This window comes from Antechinus flavipes, chromosome 4 (genome assembly GCF_016432865.1).
Source record: "Antechinus flavipes isolate AdamAnt ecotype Samford, QLD, Australia chromosome 4, AdamAnt_v2, whole genome shotgun sequence".
Lineage (NCBI taxonomy): Eukaryota > Metazoa > Chordata > Mammalia > Dasyuromorphia > Dasyuridae > Antechinus > Antechinus flavipes.
The window spans coordinates 45,909,723-45,936,740 of record NC_067401.1 but is presented as its reverse complement, the minus strand read 5'-3'; the positions used below and the strand labels follow the sequence as shown (position 1 = coordinate 45,936,740).

The following is a 27,018-nucleotide window of genomic DNA, read 5'->3' as shown; positions in this document are numbered from 1 at the left end:
TTGGGGGAATGTTTGTTCACAGAGAGATAAATAGAGGATAGAGACAAAATACACGCAGTGATAGGGCCGGGGACAGGAGAGAGATCAAACGCTGGGCAATCAGGCAAGCTCTAGTGAAGCTTGAGGATCTCATGGAGATTATTGGAGTTGGTTTTGAAAGGGAGGGTGGGGAGGCAGTTGTACACATGGGAGGCGGCCTGAAAAAGCCCGGAGATGGGAGATGAAAGGACCTACTTCTTGGGGGGAGAGGAGGTCAGCTTGGCTGAAGCCTGGAGTGTGTGAAAGGAAATCATCAGTCTGTTACAATTATTGAATTATTTTTGTTGTTGATATCACCACCACCATCATCATCATCACCAAAACACTAGACAAGATTCTCCTAATTTTACTGCAGACGCAGAAAAATTCTCGTGCATCTGCTCCACGGACCAGCAGCCACCGAACTACACTCACAGTTTTCCCGTTGCGCGAGACTTTTCCCGGGCATCCACCGCTCTTGAATCTGGATTGTAGGACCAGAGAGCCTTGCTACTATTGGCTCCTGCCCACATCGGTCTTTTCCTTCGCCAATAGGCTCAAGGGACGATTCTTTAGTCTTGACCAATCAAAAATTTTATTTTTTTAAATTCCCGACGCGTTAAGCCTCCGGCGATCTTGATTGGGTTTCGTGAGCTCCGCCTCCTATATGATTGGCTGCGTCTCAGGGAGGACGGACTGATGGCGGAAGACGCCGGACTGCGCCGGGGGATTGATTGCCGGCAGAGAGAGAAGGCGGGGCTTCGCCGGAGAAGGAGAGAAGTCGTTCGGACGCACCTATGGAGCCGGTTCGGTGTCGGGATCACGGTGAGGGCGTAGGGGCTGGACTCGGGTGGGCGGGTGCGTGCCCGGAGGGAGGGCTGTTTCTTCTGTCTCCACATGGCGGTATTCGCGTGTCCTCACTGTGGCCTTCTTTCTTCAGGGACCCTTTGCTTTCTGAAAACCGGAGTCCGCGAGGGTCCCAATAAAGGCAAGAGCTTCTTCGTGTGCCGGGCAGAGTCCTGTGGCTTCGTGCTGCCAGTCGAGTAGGTCTCGGGGGGTGTGGGGGGGAGGGGAGCTCTTCCCGCGGCGGGATGTCGGAGCCGATCGGTGCTTGTCACCCCAAGGCAGCCTAATACACGTTTGCTGACCATCAGCCGGGAACGTCTGCGTTCAAGTCTCGTCCCAGATACCCGGCTGTGTTACCCTGAGGAAACCACTTCCCCAGCTCCCTTAAGACTATGTGTGGAAGACCCGCATTGTTGAGGGGAGCTCCATGTGCTGATGAACGCTCAAGGCCCCGCCCCTTTCCCTGCCCACACGCAGGCTTCCGGTTAAAGATTAGTCCGAAATGGAATTATATTTCGGAAAGAAAACAGAATTCAGCTTAGACGCGGAGCCTTGTTAGATGCTGAGGAAAATGAAAGTTTAGCCAAGGCCAGGAATCTGTTCTCAGAGAGCTCACGGTTTAGCGACGGTGTATGTGCGGAATGAGAGCGGGGTTCTTAACCTTTTCGTGTTATGTGTCAGGGAGCCTAGTGCAAAGCTCATATAACTGAATGTGGCAAAATGATGATTTGTTATCTGTCAATCTTTGATTGCTATACCTATTTTATACTTGGGATCATGTGGAAATTTCTCAGGGAGCTCTAGTGAAAATAAGTTTACGAGACCTTAGTAGTGAAGCAAAAATGGGCCGATTACAGGTAGTAAATGTTTTAAGAACTTAAGGTTTTGATGTGAACTAAGTGGAACAGATGGTTAATTAAAACATCTTTATGTGGGGATCGCTGAGACATGTAGAGTTTTTTGCCCTTATATTAAGTCACCCCCAAATACTACAAATTTACTTTTCTAAGCAGCAAAGCTCCCTTTGGACATTTTTGATAGAATCTTTTAAAAACACATTATATGATACATCACCACTTTCTTAAATAGTGTTTAGAAAATAGAATTTAAAATTTATTGCTAACTCTAGATTGTTATGAACACCAATTACTTTGCTGCTTAGAAAAGTAAATTTCAGTTTCTGACAAACTTACAAAATTCCTCAGTGGCGGATATATCATATTGGTTTACAAAACAGCAATGCTTTTAGAGATCTGACCTCATAAATGAGTTTTATATTTCTCTTATATTTAAATTTTTTTTCTTAAGAAAATTAAAAATAATAAGAAAATTGTTAGGATTTGACTTATTATTATTATTATTGGTAGTAGTAGTAGTAGTATATTGACTAATTCCCAGCATCCTGAAATGAAAAAAAAATATTCTTTTTCTGTCTTCAGTATTCCTGTTTCTCATTGTTTATTACATGAAGATTATGTGGTAGAGCTTCAAGGTTTGCTTAAGCCTCAGGACAAGAAAGAATACAGGTATGTCCAAAGGATATGTGCTTTGTGTCTATTGTATACGTATATATGTATATGCTTACATATATATACATACACATTTAAAAATATGTTTTCTCGGTCCTCCTATACTTTTGTACTCTTTGAGTAATTATTCTTTGTTAATTGTTGGATATCTTTTCCTCCTGACAAGTTGATTATAACCGACTTGTCAATCTCAAATATTAATGTGGTTAATCATAGGGCCAGCAGATACCCCACTCCCAGCCTTATTAGTGATCTTAAAATTTCTGGAAAATGAAAGATAATATCATTAGGAAAAATTTGAGAAGTATTAGGACAGTGATATTAAATTTAAATGGAAACATCTGACAATATATTAACTTAAAAACCACCTTGATACGTAACTTTTTAATTCATTTTGTTTAATATTTCCTAATTACATATTAATCTGGTTCAAGCTACATTTGTGATTTTCACATCTCTACTTTAGTATTTAAGTATTTGTTTAGTATTTATTCAACATTTAAGACTGAGAAAAAGAAAATATGTCTAGTTGATATGGAACAAGCTTGTTGATGATAGTATTGATCATTAGTACCATGCTTCCTTCTCTGCTGTGAATAATAGAGGAGAAGATGGTACTACCTCACAGTCTTCATCTGTAAAATAAAAGAGATGTTCTAGATAGTTTCAGAAGTTCTTCTCATATTCTTCTAAGAAATTAGGTTTCATATTCAACCAGGGCTTCAATGAACTGATGGAGAACTCCTGCTTTAGGATGTCATTTTAAAAGGTTAGTTTGTATTTTGACCTGATGTTTGGAACTGCTCAGGGTAATCAAGGGAGCCATATATAGTTTAAAAAAAAATAAAAGATAATAATTGCTGTTCTTTCCTTAAAGATAGCTGCTTGCTTCTGTTTCTGCTTAAGATCTGTCTTAAAGGTTGGACAATTTAGTACTGTATTCCTAACTCTAAAAGGGCATACATTCTTCTTCACAGTTAAATATAGTGCAAGGCAGGCAAAGGAGAGAGCTAGACAAAATGTTCTAAGGAAATCTGAAAAATGCTTTAAGGTGGGAACATCAGAGAGAATGGCATTTAAGGTCAGTCTTTCAGGAAGATAAGGATACTTAAAATCCAAGATGAGGAGGGGGTGTTTTCTAGGGTGTGTGTGTGTGTGTGTGTGTGTGTGTGTGTGTGTGTGTTTATGAAGTCAATAAATGATGTGCTAAAATAGGAAAACAGCTAATTGTTTGAGTTTGACTGGAACATTCTTGAAAGGGAAGTAATGCAAAATGAACTTGGAAAAATAGTGTTGAATGACAGGTTAAAAGAGTTTGGATCTTCATTTTTGTAGGTAATAATGAATAGCTATTAAAGATTTTTTTTTACATTTGGGAAATATTAATTATACAGGATGGATTGATTTTAGGGGAAAGAATGGAAGCAAAAGACAGTTTGAAGGCAGTTGCAATAATATAGGTATGTGGTGTTAAGGATCTAGATTAGCCTGGAAGCAGTAGGGATGGAGAGAAAGAAATGAGTGTTCCTGGTATTTTAAAGGAAGATATGATGACTTGGTGCTTTGTAAGAGACTGAATTTATTCAGGGCCATAAAGTCAGCAAATCACTTAATATAATAAAATACTGTAATACTTAATGTGTGTATTCAGAAAAAATTTTTAAGAGTTCCTGTGATAAGTATGTCAGAAAAAAAGTTTTACGCTTTCCAAAAGTGATAGATCTTAGTTTTCTTCCAAAGAGCATGGAAAAAATTGATATTCTTTAGTCAGTGCCATCATATTAATTGTGCAACATATTTATAGTTGTGAAAGACAAGGTTAAAATGACAGTTTTTCATTTCTCAAGAATATGGTTACAGAATAGTTTTCCATTGCTTTAAGGTACATTTCTTGAATTTTATCACTAGGTGGTACTGCTGGCTAGCTTCTGAGGAGTCTGTCAGCAGATAAGTTACTTTTCAAAAATAGCTTTTGAATGCTCTCATTAAGTATGCCACCAACACCTCACAAGAGAACTGAAATTAGAAAAACTTGCTGATTTTTAGTGCTAAAATTTTAAAAAGTGTTATCTTTTGTTTTTACATTATATGCATTGCTCCTTTTCCCCCCACTGAGTAAACCATTTCTTATAACAAAGAACAAAAAAGTAGGTCCTTCTAACTCCAAGTTGGTGAGAAGGATATTTTTTTAGGTCACTTATTACTGGGAGTAAGAACTTTTTTTTCTCCTCTCTCTTTTTTAAATTAATATTTTATATTTGCCCCTACTTACATGCTAAAAACAATTTTAGCATTTTGTTCCAAATTCTATCCCTTCCTTCCTCCCCAGTTTTCTGCTTTCCTTCTAATTTTTGGTTTTGTTTGGGATAAAACTTTTAAATTTTATATAGTCAAAACTATCCATTTCATAAAGGAGTGAGAAAATTTAAATATTTAAAATAACTTGATTTCAGAACATTAGGAGGCAACCATGCACTTTAATATAGAAATGCTATGCTAAACAATTTAGATATTTTCAAGAACGCCATTGAAGGGTTTTGGGAAGAGTTTTTCTGTTGTTCTTGACTTTCAGATACTTTCTCTTTGCTTGATTTTTGTGACTTTTCTGCCTTCTTACATTTTAGTAGGTACTTATAAGTGCTGTTGACTGACTAGTTGTATTTCTCTGTTTTTGGTCAGCTTCCTTTAAGGCATTTTAATTCATCCTGTTTTGGTGTCTTCCCAAAGCTTGTCACTCTCTACATTCTTACCAGCTTCCATGACTTCAATTATCACTTCTATATGGATGATTTCCAAATCTATATCGCTAGGTTTCATTTCTGTCCTGAACTCCAGTAGTACCACTTCATTAGCCACCTGCTAAATATTTCCACCAGAATGTCCGACAGGTATCTCAAACTCAGTAGATACAAAATGAAGCTTATTATCTTCCTGATTTCCTGTTTCTCACATGAGAGCATGACCAGCCCTTTCATCATCTAGGTTGGCAATATTGGAATACTATTTGCCTTTTCACTTTCCATTACCCCCATGCCCAATAAGTTGCCAAGTCTTATTGGCTCTACCTCCACCATATTTCTCACATCTACTTCTCTGTTTTCACATGATCTCTACCCTGGTTTAGATGGACTCCCATGGACTATTATAGTGGCTTCCTAATTGTTATCCACACTTCTAGTCTCTTCATTTTCCATCCATCCTTCACAGCCATCAAAATAATCTCTCTAGGGTGTAGGTTTGACCTCTTTGCTCCCCTTCTCAAGACTTCAGTGTCTCCTTATGACATTGAAGCTAAAGTAAAAACTCTTCACTTTGGTTTTAAAAACCTTTCATTGTCTGGCCCTTACCTTTGCAGAAAGATTTTCTATCACTCTCCTTCATCCCATCTATGTTCCAGCCAAATTGAACCCACTATCCCATTTCTCCCTCTTACCTACTATTTCTGTGATGTTTCTTCTCTTTCTCACTGCTCTTTTAGAATATTTATTTTATTTCAAGGATGAATGAAAGAACCATCTCTAAAAGGTATGTGATAGAGTGGGAAGAGTGCTAGACTTGGAGTCCAATAGACATTCTGGCCTTTACTAGCCGTGTGATCTGAAGCAAGTCCCTGAGTCTCTCAGTGCCCTCATCTATAAAATGAGTGAGTTGCAGTGTGACCTCTAGGTGAGCTCTTGGCTCTAAAACTGTGATCAAAGGGGATAATTCTAGTACTACTACTATTAGTTGACATTTATATGGCACTTATTGTGTGCTGCATCAGAGCTTTACAATGATGATTTCATTTTATCCTCACAACAACCCTGGGGGGTAGGTGCTGTTAGTGTCCAACTTTGCAGATGAGGAAACTGAGTCAGGCAGAGGTTAATTGACTTGCTCAGGGTCACACAGTAATTGAAAGTCACTTACTAAGTGGTTGGATTTGAACTCAGTTTTCTTGACTTGAGGATTGACGCTCTATCTACTGAGCCATGTAGTTGCCTTTTGTTGATTTCCTCCTGGCTGTAATTTCTCTCTTCTTTATCTGTATTTATATGTTGATACTCATGATAAATAATGAGATTGTAAGATAATAATAATAAGATGAGCAGCTCTTGATGAATTCAAATCACTTGTTCAGGTGAACTATGTCTTCAGGTACTAAAAAGAATTAGTGAGTATGGTTTCTGAGCCAGTGTCAGTGACATTTAGAAGATTGTAGAAAACAAGAGATACTACAGCACTAGAAAAGAGTGGATTTTGGCCTATTTTTCAAAAACAGGGCAGAAAAAACACAGTGCAAACAGTAGGACAGTAAACTTGACCTCTATTTTTTGGAAAATTCTAAGGTCATTAAAGAGACGATTAGAGAACATCAGCATAGATTATGCTAGACTGGCTTCATTTCCTTTCTTTTAACAGGCTTACAAAATTAATATATGAGAGGAATTCAGAGTTATAATTTAATTAGATTTTAACAAAGGATTTGATTAAGTATCTTTTGTTGTTTTTATGGAAAAGATGGAGAGATGTGGGCTAGGTAAAATACAATTAGATGGATTCAGAGTTGGTTCAATCACTGGACTCAAAGAATAATCTTTAACAATAATCTTTAATGCCTTCTGGGTAGGAAGGCGGTCTCCAGTAGAGTGCCTTAAGGATTATATTTTACCCTCTGCTGTTTTTACATTATTATCAGTGTCTTGTATAATGGCTTTGATGACATTCATAACAGATAGGGAGTTAAGACACAACTGGGAGAGATATCTAATACACTAATTGACAGTCAGGATACAGACAGATCTTTAAAAGCTAAGATATTGTGTTGAATCTAACATGATGAAATTTAATATAGAGATAATGTATAGAGTTTATGCTTGGGTTAAGAAAATCAACTTCTCAAATACAAAATGGGAAAAGAATGGTTAGATTGCAACAGTGCTTTCCTTATAATATATGCTTCATAAGTGCTTTTTCATTCAGTCATTCAATAATATACTGCAGAAGGAAAGCTGTTGGGATATTGGGTATTGTTAAAAGAAGCATTATTTCCAAGAATAAAAAGGCAATAGTCTAGTTGTGTTTTGTCCCTTTTAGATCATTTCTAAGAATATTGTATACTGTTGGGGTATCACACGTTAAGAAGGATATTGATAAGCTATAGACTAGAGGTATCAGACTTGAGGCTGCTGCAGGAATCAGACTAAAATGTAATTGAGGAATGTTTAACAAAATAAATAAAAATACAGTGCAGCATAGATAATGTTAATTTGAAGTTTTCTAAGGCAGGAATCTGATTCTATTTCAGTTTTACACTACTGTTGTAAAGAATCAAGAAGAGGGCACCTTGAATGGTAATAAACCTCGAAGGAGCCTTGGATGGGTTAGCCCAGGAGAAAAGAAGATTTGGGAAAAGTGATAGCTGGCTCTAAGTATTTGGAGGACTGTCTCATGAGAAAAAGATCACCTTTGTCCTAGGCACTTGAGAGCAGAACAAGAAACAGTGAAGAGCTAAATTTAGATATAATTTTAGGGAAAACTTTCTGATAAATATAACCACAAATAGAATGAGATGACGAGAGAGTCATCTTTTCCCCCCTCCCCACTATTAAGAGTCCTTTTAGCAAAAATTGATGTATATATAATAGAGATTCTTTTGAATTTGGATCGTTTTCATTGACTCCTGAGGTCCTTTCCAATTCTCAAGTTGTGATTATTTGATTCCTTAAGAGGTGTAGCAAAAGTGATAACTTTATCCAGCCATCTGATTATTAATATTAAATGAAATTTAAATATGCTCATTAAAGATATTTTTCATTATCATAGATTACATCCACTACAGAATCCAAATGAAAGATTTCCTTATAAATAGTGATCTTCTAGATATCTCTCTTATAGAATAGCATTGTTCTGATTGCATCAGTAACCCAACTGTTATAAAACCTAATTGATTCCAAAATCAGTCAAAGAAGAATTTAGTCCAACTATATACTTAGGAAAACCAAATAGATGAATTATGTGGAATGGCCAGACTGTGATAGTCAAGTACAAGCCCATAGAGCTGATCCTTTAGTAGGTATGTATATAATATATGTGGATATGTAGGTATCTTGAATGGATTGTGGAGGAAGAATGAACTGGTATCAGAATTGAATAGAAAGATTTGCATTTGGAATGTTAAATGGTTCTTTTAATGACCTGACGCTTTTCCTTGAAGCCAAGGACTAACTTTTTTAATAACAATTTTCTGGTTTATAGTGTGGACTGTAAATCATGGAAACAATTCTCTGAAGAATCAAAGTTGTAACTAATTCAGAAAAAAATAGTTATGGTGAAGATAAATAATACAGTAGCATATTACTAGTGAGGTTGGCCACTGGTGTCAAAAGTACAAAACAGTTGTATGACCAAGATGGGTTGGTTGTATTGTAAGAATGAAGAAGAACATGGGAACAGTTTGCATTACTGCCCAGTTACCCATGTAATGCTAAGAGACAAGATGATGACAAGAAAAGCACGGGATAAGGAGATATTAGAATCTCTACCATTGAAGGAATCATTCATACTAGTTGAGATAAATTAGCTTACCAACATGCATTTAACAAGTGCCTTCCAAATTAGAGTGGGCAATGAGGAAACCAAACTATCACTCTTTGCAGATGATATGATGGTATACCTAGAGAACCCCAGAGATTCTACTAAAAAGCTATTAGAAATAATCCATAACTTTAGCAAAGTAGCAGGATACAAAATAAATCCTCATAAATCCTCAGCATTTTTATACATCACTAACAAAATCCTAACAGCAAGAGATACAAAGAAAAATTCATTCAAAATAACTGTCGACAGCATAAAATATTTGGGAATCTATCTACCAAAGGAAAGTCAGGAATTATATGAGCAAAATTACAAAAAACTTTCCACACAAATAAAGTCAGACTTAAATAATTGGTAAAATATTAAGTGCTCTTGGATAGGCCGAGCGAATATAATAAAGATGACATTACTTCCTAAACTAATCTATTTATTTAGTGCTATACCAATCAGACTTCCAAGAAAATATTTTAATGATCTAGAAAAAAACAACAACAAAATTCATATGGAACAATAAAAGGTCGAGAATCTCAAGGGAATTAATGGAAAAAAAAAATCAAATGAAGGTGGCCTAACTGTATCTGATCTAAAACTATATTATAAAGCAGCAGTCATCAAAACAATTTGGTATTGGCTAAGAAATAGATTAGTTGATCAGTGGAATAGGTTAGGTTCACAAGACAGAATAGTCAACTATAGCAATCTAGTGTTTGACAAACCCAAAGATCCTAACTTTTGAGATAAGAATTCATTATTTGATAAAAACTGCTGGGATAACTGGAAATCAATATGGCAGAAATTAGGCATGGACCCACACTTAACACCCTATACCAAGATAAGATCAAAATGGGTCCATGATTTAGGCATAAAGAATGAGATTATAAATAAATTAGGGGAACATAGCATAGTTTATCTCTCAGACTTGTGGAGAAGAAAGAAATTTGTGACCAAAGATGAACTAGAGACCACTACTGATCACAAAATAGAAAATTTTGATTACATCAAATTAAAAAGCCTTTGTACAAACAAAACTAATGCAAACAAGATTAGAAGGGAAGCAACAAACTGGAAAAACATCTTCACAGTTAAAGGTTCTGATAAAGGCCTCATTTCCAAAATATAAAGAGAATTGACTCTAATTTATAAGAAATAAAGCCATTCTCCAATTGATAAATGGTCAAAGGATAGGAACAGACAATTTTCAGATGATGAAATTGAAACTGTTACCACTCATATAAAAGAGTGTTCCAATCACTATTGATTAGAGAAATGCAAATTAAGACAACTCTGAGATACCACTACACACCTGTCAGATTGGCTAAGATGACAGGAAAAAATAATGATGAATGTTGGAGGGGATGCGGGAAAACTGGGACACTGATGCATTGTTGGTGGAGTTGTGAGTGAATCCAACCATTCTGGAGAGCAATCTGGAATTATGCCCCAAAAGTTATCAAACTGTACATACCCTTTGATCCAGCAGTGTTACTTCTGGGCTTATATCCCAAAGAGATACTAAAAAAAGGAAAGGGACCTGTATGTGCCAAAATGTTTGTGGCAGTCCTGTTTGTAGTGGCTAGAAACTGGAAATTGAATGGATGCCCATCAATTGGAGAATGGCTGGGTAAATTGTGGTATATGAATATTATGGAATATTATTGTTCTGTAAGAAATGATCAGCAGGATGAATACAGAGAGGCTTGGAGAGACTTATATCAACTGATGCTAAGTGAAATGAGCAGAACCAGGAGATCATTATATACTTCAACAATACTGTATGAAGATGTATTCTGATGGAAGTGGATTTCTTTGACAAAGAGAAGATCTAACTCATTTTCAATTGATCAATGATGGACAGAAGCAGCTACACCCAAAGAGAGAACAGTGGGAAATGAATGTAAACTATTTGCATTTTTGTTTTTCTTCCCGGGTTATTTTTACCTTCTGAATTCAATTCTTCCTGTGTAACAAGAGGACTGTTCGGTTCTGCATATATGTATTATATCTAGGATATACTGCAGCGTATTTAACATATATAGTACTGCTTGCCATCTAGGGGAGGGGGTAGAGGGGGAGGAGGGGAAAAATTGGAACAGAAGCAAGTGCAAGGGATAATGTTGTAAAAAATTACCCTGGCATGGGTTCTGTCAATAAAAAGTTATTATAAAATTAAAAAAATCATAAAACAAAAAAAACAAGTGCCTTCCATATGACAGGGTTTATGCCAGGCACTAGGGTTACAAAGACACAAATGAGATAGTTCCTTCCCTTAAGGAGCTTAAATTTTGTTACTTTTCATAAATAAATGTATACATAATATATACAAAATCAATGGAGTGGTATGGGTGGTATGGAGAGCATAAGGAACATGCAGGAAAGGCTTGATGTACATGGTAGTTGTAGAGTCTTGAAGGATTATAGGAATTCTCAGAGATAGAGGGGAAGAGGGAAGCATATTTCAGGCCAGTGTAAAGGTGTGGATATGAAGATGGAGGATTATTTGTGAGGAACTGCAAGCAGGCGAGTCTGGCTGCACCACTGAGTGCAGGAAAGGTTGCCTATATAATACCCCTGGAAACATAGATTGTAGCTAGGTTATAAAGGGCTTTAAGTGCCAAATATTTTATCCTAGAGATGACATTTTTAGAGCAGAGGAATGACGTGTTTAGATCTGCATTTTCAGAAAACTTGCTTTGGTGGTTATATAAAGGAGGAGTTGAAAGGGTCCGAGATTGAGGTAGAGATTTATAAGGAGATAGTCTGTTAGAGAGCTGTGATGGACAAGATTTAGCAGTCAGCTCTGTGGGGTGAGAAACACTAAAAAATCCAGGAAAAACTAAGTTTCAGAACCGGGAAACTAGAAGAAAGAGAGCAGCTCAGAAGAGAGGCCTTTGTAAAGGAGGATAAGGAGTTCCTTGATGGCATATTGGGCTGGGAGAAGTGTGAGATTTGTACCTCAAAACCTCCAGTTGGTAGTGCAGGCCATGAGCTCGGCAGAGATACCAGGGCTGGCTAGGTCAAGCTGAAAGTCTTCTGCACAAAGACAATGATTAAATGCAAGACCTTGTGACGCCACCAAGTGAGCGAGGATAGAGACAAAAGAGAAGAGGGCCAAGGTGCCCAGCTAACGGGGTATAAGGAAGGTGGACAGCAGAAGAGACAGAAGTTAAACGGACAGGAGGAGACTCAAGAGAACAGTAACACAAAAACCAGGAGAAGGGAACGCAGCGGCAGCAGAGAAGTCTCCAGCACTGCCATTTTTTCAGAGAAATTACAGAGTATTCTGGTTGAGAAAAGGCTATCCGATTGGCGTCTAAGGGATAGTAAATACCTTTAGAGAGAATGGTTTCATCTGAATATGGAGAACAGAAGCCAGATTTTGTAAAAGATTGAGGAGTGAATGAAAGAAGAGGCAATAGCAGCATTGTGTCAGTAGCTTTTCCTGGAAGTTTGGCCTTGAAAAGGAGAAGTAGGATGATAGCTCAACATATCTAGTGAAAGCTTTTCAAAGTCGGGGAAGACTGGGGTATGTTTACAGGTAGCGTGAAAGGTGTCTGTAAATAGGGAGAAGGAAAATGGATGATTCAGGGGCAATCTATTGGAGAAAATGAGAGAATGGAATCTAGAGTAAGGGAATGGCTACCTCTTTATCAAAGACTGGATTAAAGTACTTGATTATAGAAAATAATGTCAAGGAGCTATGAAAGGCAAGAGAGACAGTTCACTGGAGTAGAATCCATTTATTTATTTATTCATTTATTTATTTATTTAAGTAAAGTATTAAACTAAGGTCCTTAACTTATGCGAAGTGAAAAAGTATGAGGGATTTTTTTGGAGGAATAAAAAGATCATCTTGCTTCAAAGAGAGCCCAGAAGAGATTGATTAGTTTTAGGGAACCAGCCAACATTGCTGTAACATGGCATCATCTAGTCTCTTTCAGCTTGTAAATAGGTGCAATAGAAGAAGTACATGATGGGAGTAAACAATCCAAGATTAGGGGGTTGACAGGAAACATGGTCCCTGAGTGACAGGATAAAAGTCAAGAGATTTGAGAATAGAAGAAAGACTAGATTTAAAGTACAGAATTGACCGAGGAAAATGAAATCAGAATTAGTGTTGACCTTGGAAAAGTTCTAAAGGCCCTAATGAGAATCAAAATAGCCTTAGAAAGGCTGGGAACATAGGGAGAGATGGAAAGAAAGAAGGTCCAGGAAATCACACTCTCTGAAGTCCCTATATAAGGTTAGCAGGAAGAGTCTTGAGTTCTTCACTATTTTTTTGAATTCTTTATTTCACTTGCATTTTTTTATTCAATGATAATTTTCTATAGCTTTTGATTGACTTATTTTGCAGAAAGCAGTTATAATCAAGACCAAAATGATTTAACTCTAGGACACTTTTTGCTGAATGCAAATAATTTGACTCCCTTGATGTTGAACATATTAAATAAAAGCTCTTATCAGCTGTGATTCAAGCTGCTTTTCAAGTAAGACAAAAATGGATCAGTTTTGAGGAAGGCTTAAATCAATGCTCAGTTAAGTTTGAAGGGAGCAAAAGAAGTGTATATATCCTCTGGTTATTGCAGCAGCATTATCTTTATTATTTTTTTCCCTTTCATTTTCAAATGCCCTAAGTACTGTATTATCCACCATATATACTGTGTATTATGGAGTACAAAAAAGATATTTGCCTTAACAAAGTTTTTGGGCTTGGTTATTTAAACACACACACATACACACACACACACACACACACACAACTTAGAACGTGTAATTGGGCTTTCATAATTCTTTTTTGTGTTTTATGTTCTGTCAGATTGTTCTATCGATGCAGCCAAAGTAAAGCAGAGAAGAAACATTGGTGCGGAAACATTCCCTGGAAGGTACGAATGGTTCATCTTGATTTAAACCAATAACTCCTTTGTTAAACCTTATATTTATTTAACCAACTAGGTCCTTACTGCTTGTGACAATTCATTTATCCCTGATTTGATCACACTCCATAATGGCTATTCTAAACTGTTTTTCTTCTCAAGCTTCTAAATCTGTCTCTCCCCTACCCCCAAACCCTTCACTCAGCAGATGACCTCAGGTCTTACTTTTACTGGGAAAATTAAGGCTTCCTCAGCTCTTCTCTTCTTCACCTCAAAACCTCATTGAGTCCTCACCCACTTTACTTTGTTCCAGTTTTATTAGATTCAGTGACATTCTCTTTGCCAAATCTAACTCTTTAACTTGGGTACTTGTTCCTGTCCTGTCTGTTTTACTTTGGAAGTTTCTCCAGTGATTATTCATATTTATGTTTCTACTTCTATTGTTTGCCTCCATTTCTTCTCTGCTTCTTCTCTCCTGTTCTCTCCCCTTGCTTCCCTATCTTCTTCTTCTTTCTTTCTCCTTTCTCTGTCGTTCCCCATCTCTGTTTCCCTCTTATTTTTCTTTCTTCTTCTCTTTTATCATTCTTTCTCTCCTTTTATGTCTCTTCCTCTAGCTTCCTTTCTCTCCCCTTTTTTGTTCTTTCTCTGTCCCTTTTGTCACCCTAGTCATCCTTTACCCTGTTTTTTTTTTTAATCCCCACTTTCTCCTTCCTTCTTCCCCCTCCTCCTTCTCATGCTCTTTCCCTTTCTCCTTCATTTCCCCTTGTCTCTTCCCCCATTAGCTGTCTATAAACTTGTACCTGTCTTCTCCTTAAAAAGAAATCCAATCCTCCTTTTCAAAAAAAAAGTCCTAAACTTTCATTTGGACCGACTCTTCTCTCAAATTCTCAGCCTATTTTTCATTTTCTTTTCACTGCTAAATTCCCAAGCTATTCAAACTACTCTCTTATAGGTCGTCAGTGCTAAATCCAATGCAATAGCTTTTTCCAAATCTTCGTTTAAAAAAAAAATCTCTGTGACACTTGTGGATCATCCTTTTTCTTATGTATACTCTCTCATCTCTTGCCAGTTGTGATACTGCCCTCTCTTAATTCTCCTTTTATGTAACTTCTTAGTCTTCACTTCATCATTCACCTCCTTCTTTAGCATGGGTATCCCTAAGCCTTTGTTTCTGGTCCCCTTGTCTTTGTTTTCAAATAATAATAATGATGATATCCTAATAATGATAACTAGCATTTATGTAATACTTTATGGTTGGCAAAACACACAAATATTACCTCATTTTATCCTTCCAGCAATCTCAGGATTTAGGTGCTGTCATTATCCCCATTCACAGAGGAAGCACCTGAAGCAGAAAGACCACTTGCCTATGGTCACATAGCTAGTATCTGAGACAAGATTTGAACACAGGCCTTCCTGACTTTGCATCCAGGCCTATACAGCTCACCTTCTGCATATACATGCATATCCATATCCATGTATACATACACACACATACTTATGAGGCATCTAGGTGAGAAGTGGATAGAGTGCCTGGGCTGGGGTCAGGAAGACTTGACTTCCTAAGTTCAAATGCAGCCTTGGTCTCTTCCTAGCTGTGTGACCTTGGGCTTACCCCTGTTTGTCTCAGTTTCCTCATCTGTAAAATGAGCTGGAAAAGGAAATGGCAAATCGCTCCCAATATTTTTGACAAAGAAACTCCAAATAGGGTCAGAGAGAGTCAGAAACAAATGAGAAAGGACTGAACAACAAGAAATACATAAATGCATGCATATGTGCATATATACATACAAAAATGTATACGTGTATCTCTCTAATCTTTGTCTCAGTTCTGGTCCTACATCTCCAGTTGATTGTTCTACCAATAGCTCAAAGTGAAATTTCCCAAAACTTAGTTTCCCTCTAAGACATGCTTCTCCTTCAAACTTTCCTATTTAATATGTTGCACAGCTTCCTGTGATATAGTTACATGTTCACCATTTTACAGGTGAAGAAATTGAGGCTCAAAGAAGTTAAGTGTTTTGTCTATGATCACACAAATACTTAATGGAAGTGAGATGGGAGATCAGGTCTGCCCAATACAAGTCCTGTTTCTGTCTACTATGTTGAGGGCAGCTAGATGTCAAAATGGATAGAGCACGAGTCCTGGTGTCTGGAGGATGGGAATTCAAATCCTGTCTCAGACAATTGATACTTCTAGCTGTGTGACCTTGGGCAGTTCACATAAACCCAGTTGCTTCATAAAAATAAAATAGCTCCTATGCCACATTGCGAGGTGAAAATAAATGCCTTCTGATAATCCCCATTTGATGATGTTATGTGGATGTGGGAAATGTGTCCATTTCACAGTGCTTATGTAGTGCTTGATCACTGAAATAAGAATACTAATTCTCTTATGTCTAGAGAGTCAGAGAAATGTGTCTTTTCCTGAATATTTTGAGGAACAACTTTGAGGGCAAGAAGTTTATCTCATTCTACAGACAAGGAAATTGAAATCCCCAAAAGTTGAATGATTTACTTATAGTAAGATAGTTAACCAGGATTTGAATCCAAGCCTCCTGATTACATATTCAGACGTTTTTGCTATAATATGCTGTTTCCTAGAGTGTGTTTGAATCGCTCTAGTTGCTCAAAATATTCTACTTAGCAAAAAAAAAAAAAAAAAAGATGCAGGCACTAAACAATATTTTGATGGCAAGAGAAAGAATCTACTATTTAGCATTTTGAGGATAGCTTTTTTAGTTTTTGATTCTGCAGAACATCCTATACAGGTTAGTCAACATTTTTCTGAAACAGAGAACTAAAGTAGTGTATTACAAGGGGTCTTGTAGCAGATTACAAGTGGATCTGTAAATGAGTCTCTTTCTAGAAGGAGGGATACCTCCCAGAGAGATTCTTTTAAGGAAGTTAAAGAATTTAAGTTTATGCTTTCCGTTTCTTCTGAAAGAGACATTATACACATGATTATAACCATGTGTTAGAATTTTATTTTTTGATCATCTCTTTCAGGAGCCCAGTGCTAAAGAACAGTTGAGCAATAAAGCCCAGGACGCATCTCATTGGTTCCAGCATTCCAGCCATCCAAGAAACCCTTTTAAAGTCTTAGACAAGAACCAAGAACCATCCCTCTGGAAACAACTGAACAGTGGTGAAAATGAGGAAAAGAGAGCTGAAAAGAAGCTGAAGGAAAAGAAAGATCAGCTTTTGCCACATAACAAGGAGCAGAAGTCTATGCCAGAATCCAGCATACAAGAAAAACTTCCACCTGGTATGGTAATAAAGAAATCACAGGCACCAGAGAAGGAAATAGTGCTTCAGAACAAAGCAAAGGATCACAAAATCTCGCACCCAGAAAGCTTTTCTCAGATTAAACCTGATCTGCCCACAGAGGAAGACTTCAGGAAACAGTCTGTTCCTCTTAAAGAGAAGAAATCCAAGGAGGCGGGCCCCTCAGTCTCAGGTGAATTAGCACCTAAGGGAGAAGGTGTAACTAAGCCTAGGCCTTCAGGTACTGTCAGTGTAGACACTGTTAGCCTGGCCCAGAGAGAGAAGCCTCAGAACCCTGAGGTCAAGGCTGCACTTGGCTCTCAGGCAAAAGCCAAGAGTCATGATCCACAAGGAGGGGCCGATGGGCCATCAGCATCAGCCACAGCTCCGAGAGAAAAGAGAGGCAGCAAGGAAAACAGCGAAGTTGCTGTTTCCTCCGAACCAGAACATTCCCCACAGGTTCAGGCAGCTGAGAATTCTACCCAGAAAAAGAGTCTTCAGGTACCTGAGAGAAGTGAACCAAGACCAATCCCAGAATTCACAACGACTTTGAAGAAGGCAGAGTCTTTGGACCCTGGGACCCAGCGTTTGCATCTTACAACACAACTGAAGCAGAAAAAGGTGACTTGAGTTTGTTTGTGGTGAGAGTAACTTTAGTCTGTAAATGTGGGTAGTTCAGAAGTAATACTTTCTAGTAAGTGACTTTTTTTTAATAGCTTTTTATTTACAAATTATATGTATGAGTAATTTTACAGCATTGACAATTGCCAAACCTTTTGTTCCAATTTTTCCCCTCCTTCCCCCCCATCCCCTACCCCAGATGGCAGGATAACCAATAGATGCTAAATATATTAAAGTATAAATTAGATATACAATAAGTATACATGACCAAATCGTTATTTTGCTGTACAAAAAGAATTGGACTCTGAAATATTGTACAATTAGCCTGTGAAGGAAATCCAAAATGCAGGCAGGCGAAAATAAAGGGGTTGGGAATTCAATGTAATGCTTCTTAGTCATCTCCCAGAATTCTTTCACTGGGCATAGCTGGTTCAGTTCATTATTGCTCCATTGGAACTAATTTGGTTCATCTCATTGCTGGAGATGGCCAGGTCCATCAGAATTGGTCATCATATAGTATTGTTGTTGACATATATAATGATCTCCTGATCCTGCTCGTTTCAGTCAGCATCAGTTCATGTAAGTCTCTCCAGGCCTTTCTGAAATCATCCTGTTGGTCATTTCTTACCGAACAATAATATTTCATAATATTCATATACCATAATTTATACAGCCCTTCTCCAATTGATGGGCATCCACTCAGTTTCCAGTTTCTGGCCACTACAAACAGGGCTGCCACAAACATTTTGGCACATACAGGTCCCTTTCCTTTCTTTAGTATCTCTTTGGGGTATAAGCCCGGTAGAAACACTGCTGGATCAAAGGGTATGTGCAGAGTTTGATAACTTTTTGAGCATAGTTCCAAATAGCTCTCCAGAATGGCTGGATGTATTCACAATTCTACCAACAATGTATCAGTGTCCCTGTTTTCCCACATCCCCTCCAACATTCAGCATTATCTTTTCCTGTCATTCTAGCCAATCTGACAGGTGTGTAGTGGTATCTCAGAGTTGTCTTAATTTGCATTTTTCTGATTAATAATAATTTGGCGCATCTTTTCATATGGCTAGAAATGGTTTCAATTTCTTTGTCTGAGAATTGTCTGTTCATATCCTTGGGAAGTGACTCTTGGAAGTATTTTTGCTAAGCATATTTTTAGACACTGAACCCATATATGAACTATTGGCCCAATTAGAGAGAATTTTAGAGAGTGAGCACTTCAGATAATACTATAAATGGAAGTAGAAACCCAGAACTTACTCTCTAGGATTCATCCAGCATGCATGAAAGCTTTAAGCATAATATGCAAATAAGGAAAGGGACAGTCAAGGGAAGTATTCATGGCCTTCTGTGCGCTTTTTGGTTTTATTTTTCTGGAGCAATAAAAATGTTAGGGGAAAAAATTCCAGATCTCCATGCAATAGCTAAGCTTCAAGATATTCAGAACTTTGCTGGTTTTTTAATTTAAAATCCTCTCTTCATTGCATGCTAAGAAGAAAAGTGCATCAGTCTTAACAGAATCTGCTTTTTAGGCTACACTGGCAACAGTGAATATACAGGTCCTTCCTGACAAAGGTGAGAGGCTCCTCAAGCAAATTAAAGAAGTGGAGGCTGCGCTCAAAGCTCTAGACCTAACCCCAGTGACGAGTATAGAACAAGGTAAAACAAATTATGTCCTGTTTAAACATCTGATTGTAATGCTGAAAAGTCACTTTAGCTCACCACATAGGCAGAGTGTGGTCTGATTTGCCATCCTCTTTTTGATTTGCCCTCCTACTTTTGCCTCTGAATTTTCTTCCAAGGCATGTACTAGTTTTGGAATGTCCTCCTTATCACAAAGGTAAGCTCTCTAATTTCCATCATTGAAGTAATTTTGGGAATCCTTCTTTCCCTCTCACTAATTAGAAAGGTAGTGATGGCTACTCATATCTAACTCCTGTAACTTTCATATCATTGATTGAGTCCTTTATTTTTCTAAATTTTTGATGGTTTTCTACTTTTTGAGCAGAAAGTAATAAGGAAATCAATCTGCCATGCAACCCATTTGCTAAAACCACTGCAGAAGCACCTTGCATGGTGCCACCCAAACCATTGCACCTTCAGGATTCTCATCCCTCTGGTTTTTTGGACTTGCATGCTCTCAATCAGGCATCTGTTGGGGGATCCAGTCAGCACTCTGGAGGTAAGATCAATTTTTGTTATGAATTTTTAACCATTACAGATATTGTTATAGAAAACAGATAGGTTCTAGCTTTTGGATATCCTTGTTCTCATGGGAAAGCAAAGGCTATTTTTGAACACTCTCCTAATGAAGATGATAGTATTCTGGGAAGTTTAACTCATTATTTAGACTTAATCCAATTTCTCTTCATATCCTTATGAGGTGGATAGACAAGTTTTTAAACACTGAAGCATTTTTTTTCTAGTGCCAGTTTTCTTCTCATCACTTTTATAAGTGGGTGGATGCACGAATACATTCTCATATGATTACTGTACTTTAAGGTATAAAAGAACTAGGATTGTACTTTAAAAAAGCAACAACAAACATCTCTGCCATAGGATCATGCATTTATTTTTAGAGTTGTATTAGTGCCTTTTGTTTTCACACAAGTCATTTCCTGTTATACTATTTTCACCTGACTTCACTGAATACTTTACCTAGTAACAACGGAAAATGGGTCTGCAAAACTAATCAACAAAAGGTTCTTGCCTGCTAGTGTATGTAATGTTCCACACTCTTAATTCAGTCCTATTCAGTCCTCTCCAACTTTTCAAGACCTCTTTAGGTTTTTCATGGCAAAAACACTTGCGGGATTTGCCATTTCCTTCTCCAACTCATTTTACAGATGAAGAAACTGAGGCACACAAGGTGAAGTGACTTGCTCAGGGTCACCCAGCTAGAAAGCATCCAAGGCCAAACCCAGCCCTCTATACAGGATGGCACCACCCAGCCACCTTCCACAGCCATTGTCTTCTACCTTTCAGGATTTGAGTGCAGGTCCTCTGTTAACAAAATTAATATCTATTTCACTTCACTGCTTCTCAAGTTTCAACTTATGGCATTTTCACAGAAAGAATTAGGAGACGTTGTCCAACCAGGTTATGCAATTTATAACACTTTTCCCAGACAATGTCCGTTTGTATGGGGGCCGGATGACTCAAGATCGCCTACAGGCTGTGTGGAAAATTACAAGTGAAGCCATTGATCAACTCCATAAGTCTCTTGAATCATGTCCTGGCAAGGAGACAGTGGCAGAAGATCCGGATGGGTTGAAGGTACGCTAAAAGAATAAGAAAAAAGCAGCTCAGCCAGACTAACCAATACATCAAAAAAGTCTCACATTATTTGCATTTTTCTATACTCATGGTCCCCTAGCACTGCAAAGAAGGGGGTGGAGATATTTTTAATTATTATAATTTGTTTCATATATTTTGGTGTTTTCATTTGCATTGTTTATGTGTGTGTGTGTGTGTGTGTGTGTATGTGTATTATATATAGTTTTCCTGATTCTGCTTATTTTATTTTGATCACTTCATGTGTCTTATCATGCTTCTCTCGTTATCATGGTATATCTTATTGCAGTACCACAGTTTGTTTAGTCATTCCTCATTTAATTGCCATCTACTTTGTTTCCATTTTTTTACTATTACAAAAAGTTCTGTTATAAATAGTTAGGTGTATGTGAGGCTTTTTCTTTTTTTATCACTTACCTGTAAAGGACATAATAGGGTCAAATGATAGACATTTTATCTTTCTTGGCATAATTCCAAATTATATTCCAGAATAGTTGGACCAATTCACAGCTCTTCCAAATAGTACATTAGTGTGCCTAATTTTTTACAACCTCTAAAACATTCAATCAGTGAATCGATAAACATTTATTAAGTACCTGATATATTCTAGACACTATGCTAAGTGCTAGAGACACAAAAAAGATGCAAAGTTCCTTTTAAGGAACTTTCAATTTAATCTGTTCCCATTTTCTATCATCCTTGTTAATTTGTTGAGCATCATACAAAATCTCAAAATTGAAATCCTTAAATTATGGAAACTTTTGTAGTCCAAGTCATGCAACTTGTATGAAGTAGCCTAGCTTGGTGAGATTCTAATATATTGGTGAGATTCTAATATATTATTTTTTCCTCTGGATGCTTTAGTAACTTCCCTGCTTATATCCTCTCCATTGTATTTAGTATTGAAAGTTTTATCATTAAACTTTTGTTAAGTTTGAGCCATTCATAATCACAATCAACATTTATTTAATCCTTACTAAGTTCCAGATATTTTGCTGAGCACTAGAGATACAAAAAGAGGCAAAAGGCAGTCCCTGCCCTCAGAAGTTTATATTCTAATGAGGAGACATCAAGCATACAACTGTATATAAGTTATATACAGGATAAATAGGAAGGAAGTAAAAGAGAGAAGGCACTAGAAATGAGAGGAGCTAGGACAGGCTTATAGAAGGTAGAATATTTGTTGAGACTGAAAGGAATCCAGGGAGCTTAGTAGTTGGAACACAGGAGAGAGGAGGAATATATTCAGGAGATACTGCAAAAGTGAAATGGACAGACCTTAGTCAGGTTGAATGTGGAGAATGAAAGATGATGTCGAGTCTAAGATGACTCTCAGGTTGTCAGCCTGGAGATTTCTGGGACTGGAAAGACATGGCTGCCCTCCACAGCCATAGGACAGGTAGGAGAGGGAAAGCTCAGGAGGAAAGATAGTGAATTCGGTAACATTTTGTTAGTCACTTTGGGGAGAAGGAAGAAGGTGGGCTGTTTGTCCACTACTTTGGAGCAGGAGAAGGCTAAGAAAGCAGATTGGAGTTTCAGAGGTCTTGGCCCCTTGTATGTTTGGCCCTCAGTTTCTTCACTTGTAAAATTAAGGGATTAAACTAAATGACCTTTCAGGTATTTTCCCATCCTAAATCCTAGCTTCTGATAATCTATAGTTAGTGACTTGAACTATCTAGGGCAACTAAGTACTCTTTTAATACCTCTCTACAAATCTTGCACACCAGTACCCCATTAACCATTTTTGGTTTTGTCTTTTCCAGTCTGAAAATAATTGTGCTTGGCAAAGGAAATAGAAGCAAGAGTTGAATAATTGTTCTGTCTTCCCGTTGTCCCATCCATATCCCTTCTTTGAATCTTCTCTTTTACCTATTACAACTAAAAAAAAAAAAAAACCTTATAAAACAAAGAAAAAAACAATGAAGTAGAATATTTGTTGCATGTGATATTCTTTATTTGTAACAGAGCATTCAGAGTTTTAGCGTTGCTCACTTATTTTCATGGTACTGCAGCATGTTTTTGTATTGATCTTGTCTTATCTGTCCTTACTTCCTTTTTCTGTACACTATCTTCTCGAAATCTAAATTGATCAAGTTCCCCTGTGCATTCTTATTGGTCTCTTTAGACAACTGACCTTTTTCATTGAAATTGGTTCTCTTTATGTTGTCAGAATTTTATTATTGGTTTTTCCCTACTGAAACGTCCTTTTAGTCCCAGGAATTCTATATATTGTGTCTCTGAATCCTTTGAAATATACTCTTCTATAATTAGATGGACAGCTTGCCTGTACTGTCATAAATTCTGAGAGTTAAATGGTCACTTCCAAGGTTCCATATCATTTCGATTTCAACAATTAGTATGAACTCGAGATAAATTTGCAGTGATGTACATAGAATGTTCTGTCTTTTTGCCATAGCTAAGTAGCTGCTACTAAATATGCTCACAATGCAATCTAGAGCAAAGATAAAGGGGTTCAAAGACTATCTCTTTACTCTTCGGGTTATCAGGTAAAATGAAATGCTTCTTTAAAAATAGCAGAAGTTATTTGAAAAGGATTTGAAGAAGCCTTTGTCAAGGAGTTAGAAGAAGGAAGAATGTAAGACAGTAGAAAAAGATGGAAGGATTACTTAGACTTGAATTGATTTCACAATGACATTTCTTTTGTAAATGAAGAACATGTAATAAAGAAGCAAAGTGTTAAATTCTGAGTTACCACAACTAAGTTCAGCATGACTGGGCACGTTATTCTTTGCATTTCATTTTTCTTCTCAGGTCCCTTTGCTGCTACATCAAAGGCAAGCTTTGGCATGGTTGTTATGGAGAGAAAATCAAAAACCTCATGGAGGAATTTTAGGTAAATGGAAAAATATTGGCCTTTGTGAGTACATGTAGCCTAATGACAGAATATCTGCAGGGAAGTATAGGGGAAGGAAGTGAAGAACAGTTTAAAGATAGAATTATATCCAGTTTTATGAATCTGCTAAGAGTTTATTTGTTTGGGTTTTGTTTGTTTTTTGCAGGTGGTTGTTCTTAGCTCTCCCTTTCTTTTTTAAAACTCTTGCCATTCTACTACAGGCATTTATTTATGCTAACTTAGAATATATCAATACTTGTTTTCTAAAATGAATGCCTAGTATATATATATTCAAAATCAGTTTGTTTTAGTTATTGTTATTTTTTTAAATATGTCTTTCAATGTTTTATTTTTAAAATTCTTAGTTTTTTATGTTTTGAGTGCCGAATTCTATCCTTCATTCCCTCTTCCTTCACTGAGATGGTAAGCAATCTGCTGTAGGTTGTCTGTGTACTATCATGTAAAACACATTTCCATATTAGTCTCTCCAATTTTTTCTAAAATCCCCAAATTATTTTAAAAATCATTCTATTCTCACCTGCTTTTTTTGTCTGCCCCTTGATTCATTCTTTTCCTCGTTAAGCTCCTTCGCCTATTTCTACAAGTTGCTGTTTTTTTCTCAAACAGTATAATGCTATTTGTTAATCACAAGAATCTCTACAACTTAATTACATTTTAGTTGCCTTGGTTCTAATGAAATTCTTTTCTGAATCCACAGCGATTAGCAAGAGGGAACTTTTATTTCTAGAATGGGCAGAAGACAAGTCTCTGTATCTTTTGTGATGTAATTAATTGCCATTAGAACTACTTCTCTTTTGATAGCCAGTTTTTTGCATGGGAGGTATATCACTTGATCTTAGTTTTTCCATTTTGTAATATTTAAAAGTACTACCATCTCTTCTAGGAATAGAATTCAATTTAGTGGGCAAATAAAAGCACTTTAAAGGTGCTTGCTTGATGTAAGGTGAAAATTTGTGAACCTTTTTCAAATATGTAATTTCTGAGTAATTTGGAAGTTCCTGAGTCAAGTAGAAAGAGTCGAAATACATGATAATGGGAAGAAATCCTGGGTCTGTTTTTAGCCAGAGAGTTTTAGAGGAAGAAGAGTAACTACAGTGCCCTATGAAAGGAAAAGGAAGCAAAAATTGTGCACATAGATTTTGAAGGCAAGTGAATTCTTTACCCTGAATAATTGGAGTTCTCTTCTGTGTTCTTTTGCAGCGGATGACATGGGCTTAGGCAAGACTCTGACGATGATTGCACTCATTTTATCCAAAAAAAATCAAGAACAGAAGAAAAAGAAAGACCAAAAGCTTGTTTTATGCCTCTCCAGAGATGGTAGAGTATAGGAAGTTTTCCTCTGGGCTGGGAGAAGGAGGCTTCAAATCATAAGCAGTCAAAACACCCTGGTCATTTCTAGTCCATCTATGAGGGAATCAACTAATTTCTTAGGTATAATTTTTACTAAAAACTCAAACTGACTACGAGCCTGACTAAAATCAGCAAATTTTCTAACTAGAAAATGTTTTCAAATTATTTTTTTTATTTAAAAAAATCATCATCTTTCCCTTCCTACCCCTCTATTAAAAAGGAAAGAAAAATAAAACTTATATCAAATGTGCATCGTCATGAAAAACATTCCTTTATTGGCCATATTAAGAAAAAAATATGTCTTATCTTGCACCTTGAGTCTATTAGCTCTCTTCAGAAGGTGGGTGCATGCTTCACCATAAATCCTGAATCCTGGGTGATCATTATGTTGCTCAGAGTTCTTAAGTCTTTCAGACTTAGTTTTTTTTAATGTTATTGTGTAAATTGTTTTCCTGGTGGCACAGTGAGTAGAATATTGGACCTGGAGTCAAGAAAAACTGAGTTTAAATTAGCCTTAGACACTTAGTGGCAGTGTGATCCTAAGCGAGTCACTTAATCTCTGCCTCATTTTCCTCAACTGTAAAATGGGGATAATAATAACATTTGCTTCCCAGAGTTGTGAAGATGAATGAAATGATACTTATAAATCATTTAGTACCATGACTGGCATTTAGTAGATACTTAATAACTACTTGTTCTCTTCCCTTTCCCCTTCTTATTTCACTTAGCATCATTCCATACAAGTCTTCCCAGCTTTCTCAGAAGCCTTCCTTTTCCTCATTTTTACAACACAATAGAATTTTTTTTTACATTCACTTGTTATCCATTGTTAGGCATTCTCTTAAGTTCCAGTTCCATTTCACAAAAAGAGGGACCATAAATATGTTTGTGCATATAAGGCTTTTCCCATTTTCTGTGATCTTTTGGGGGATACAGACCAGGTCAAAGGGTATATAGTTTAATAACTTTTTGAATATAGTTCAAAATTGCTTTTCAGAATGATTGAACCAATTAACAACTCTACCAACAGTGCATCACTGTACCTATTTTCCAATGGCATCTCCAAATTTGTCATTTCCTTTTTCTGTCAGCTTTGCCAATCTTATGAATCTGAGATGAAACCAGAATTGTTTTAATTTGCACTCCTCTAATTATTAGATGTGAACCTTTTTTATATATATAGTTACTGATTACTTGAATTTCTTCTCTGAAAACTGCTTTTTCACATCCTTAAACTGTTTATCAGTGGAGAATGTCTCATTTTTAATCTTTAATTTTAATTTAAAAATAATCAGTTCTTTATGTATCTTGGAAATGAGAGCATTTAACATTTATTTTTGTTCAAAAAACAGTAAGAAAAAAAGAAAAAAAAAAGTAATGCAAAACAAAAGAGGACATTATCATGTGCCCAGCAGAAGATCAGAGAGGATTCAAACTATGTAACAACAAATTATCAGATCAAGAAAGTATATATATTAGTAGAAGAAATTATATTCATGAATGTCCATTTTTTTTACTTCCTTATAAATTGTTCTTTGTTTCTCTGCTATGCACCTTGTTTACTTTATTCTTTTTCCTTCCTTTTATCCCCCCACCCCACCTCCAAACAAGCTACAGTTAAGAAAAGATACACACACACACACACACAAGTGTCTTTCCTGTCCCTGCTGACTCTTTAATTAAGTGCTTTTCCCTAACTTGTTTGCTATTATTTAACCTCCCCACACCCAAGGATCCCTCCCTTGTCTTCTTTCCCATCTGCCATTTCTCT

The 27,018-nt window shown here is 36.9% G+C and overlaps 1 protein-coding gene across 2 annotated transcripts in view; it reads left to right on the top strand.

Annotated features, from left to right (window-relative positions):
• Positions 1-669: 669 nt before the first annotated feature.
• Positions 670-27,018, top strand: part of TTF2 (transcription termination factor 2) — a 52,075-nt gene continuing 25,726 nt past the window's right edge. Inside the window, exons 1-10 of one of the 2 annotated variants that reach the window (XM_051992908.1) lie at positions 670-843; positions 959-1,061; positions 2,304-2,390; positions 13,783-13,849; positions 16,850-17,728; positions 19,261-19,387; positions 19,737-19,910; positions 20,856-21,004; positions 23,795-23,876; positions 25,098-25,214. In XM_051992908.1, the coding sequence (XP_051848868.1) occupies positions 816-843; positions 959-1,061; positions 2,304-2,390; positions 13,783-13,849; positions 16,850-17,728; positions 19,261-19,387; positions 19,737-19,910; positions 20,856-21,004; positions 23,795-23,876; positions 25,098-25,214 (1,813 nt within the window). In that variant the 5' untranslated portion in view covers positions 670-815. Of the gene's footprint in view, positions 1,062-2,303; positions 2,391-13,782; positions 13,850-16,849; positions 17,729-19,260; positions 19,388-19,736; positions 19,911-20,855; positions 21,005-23,794; positions 23,877-25,097; positions 25,215-27,018 lie in introns of both variants that reach the window. The other variant, XM_051992907.1, reaches the window with a different exon arrangement.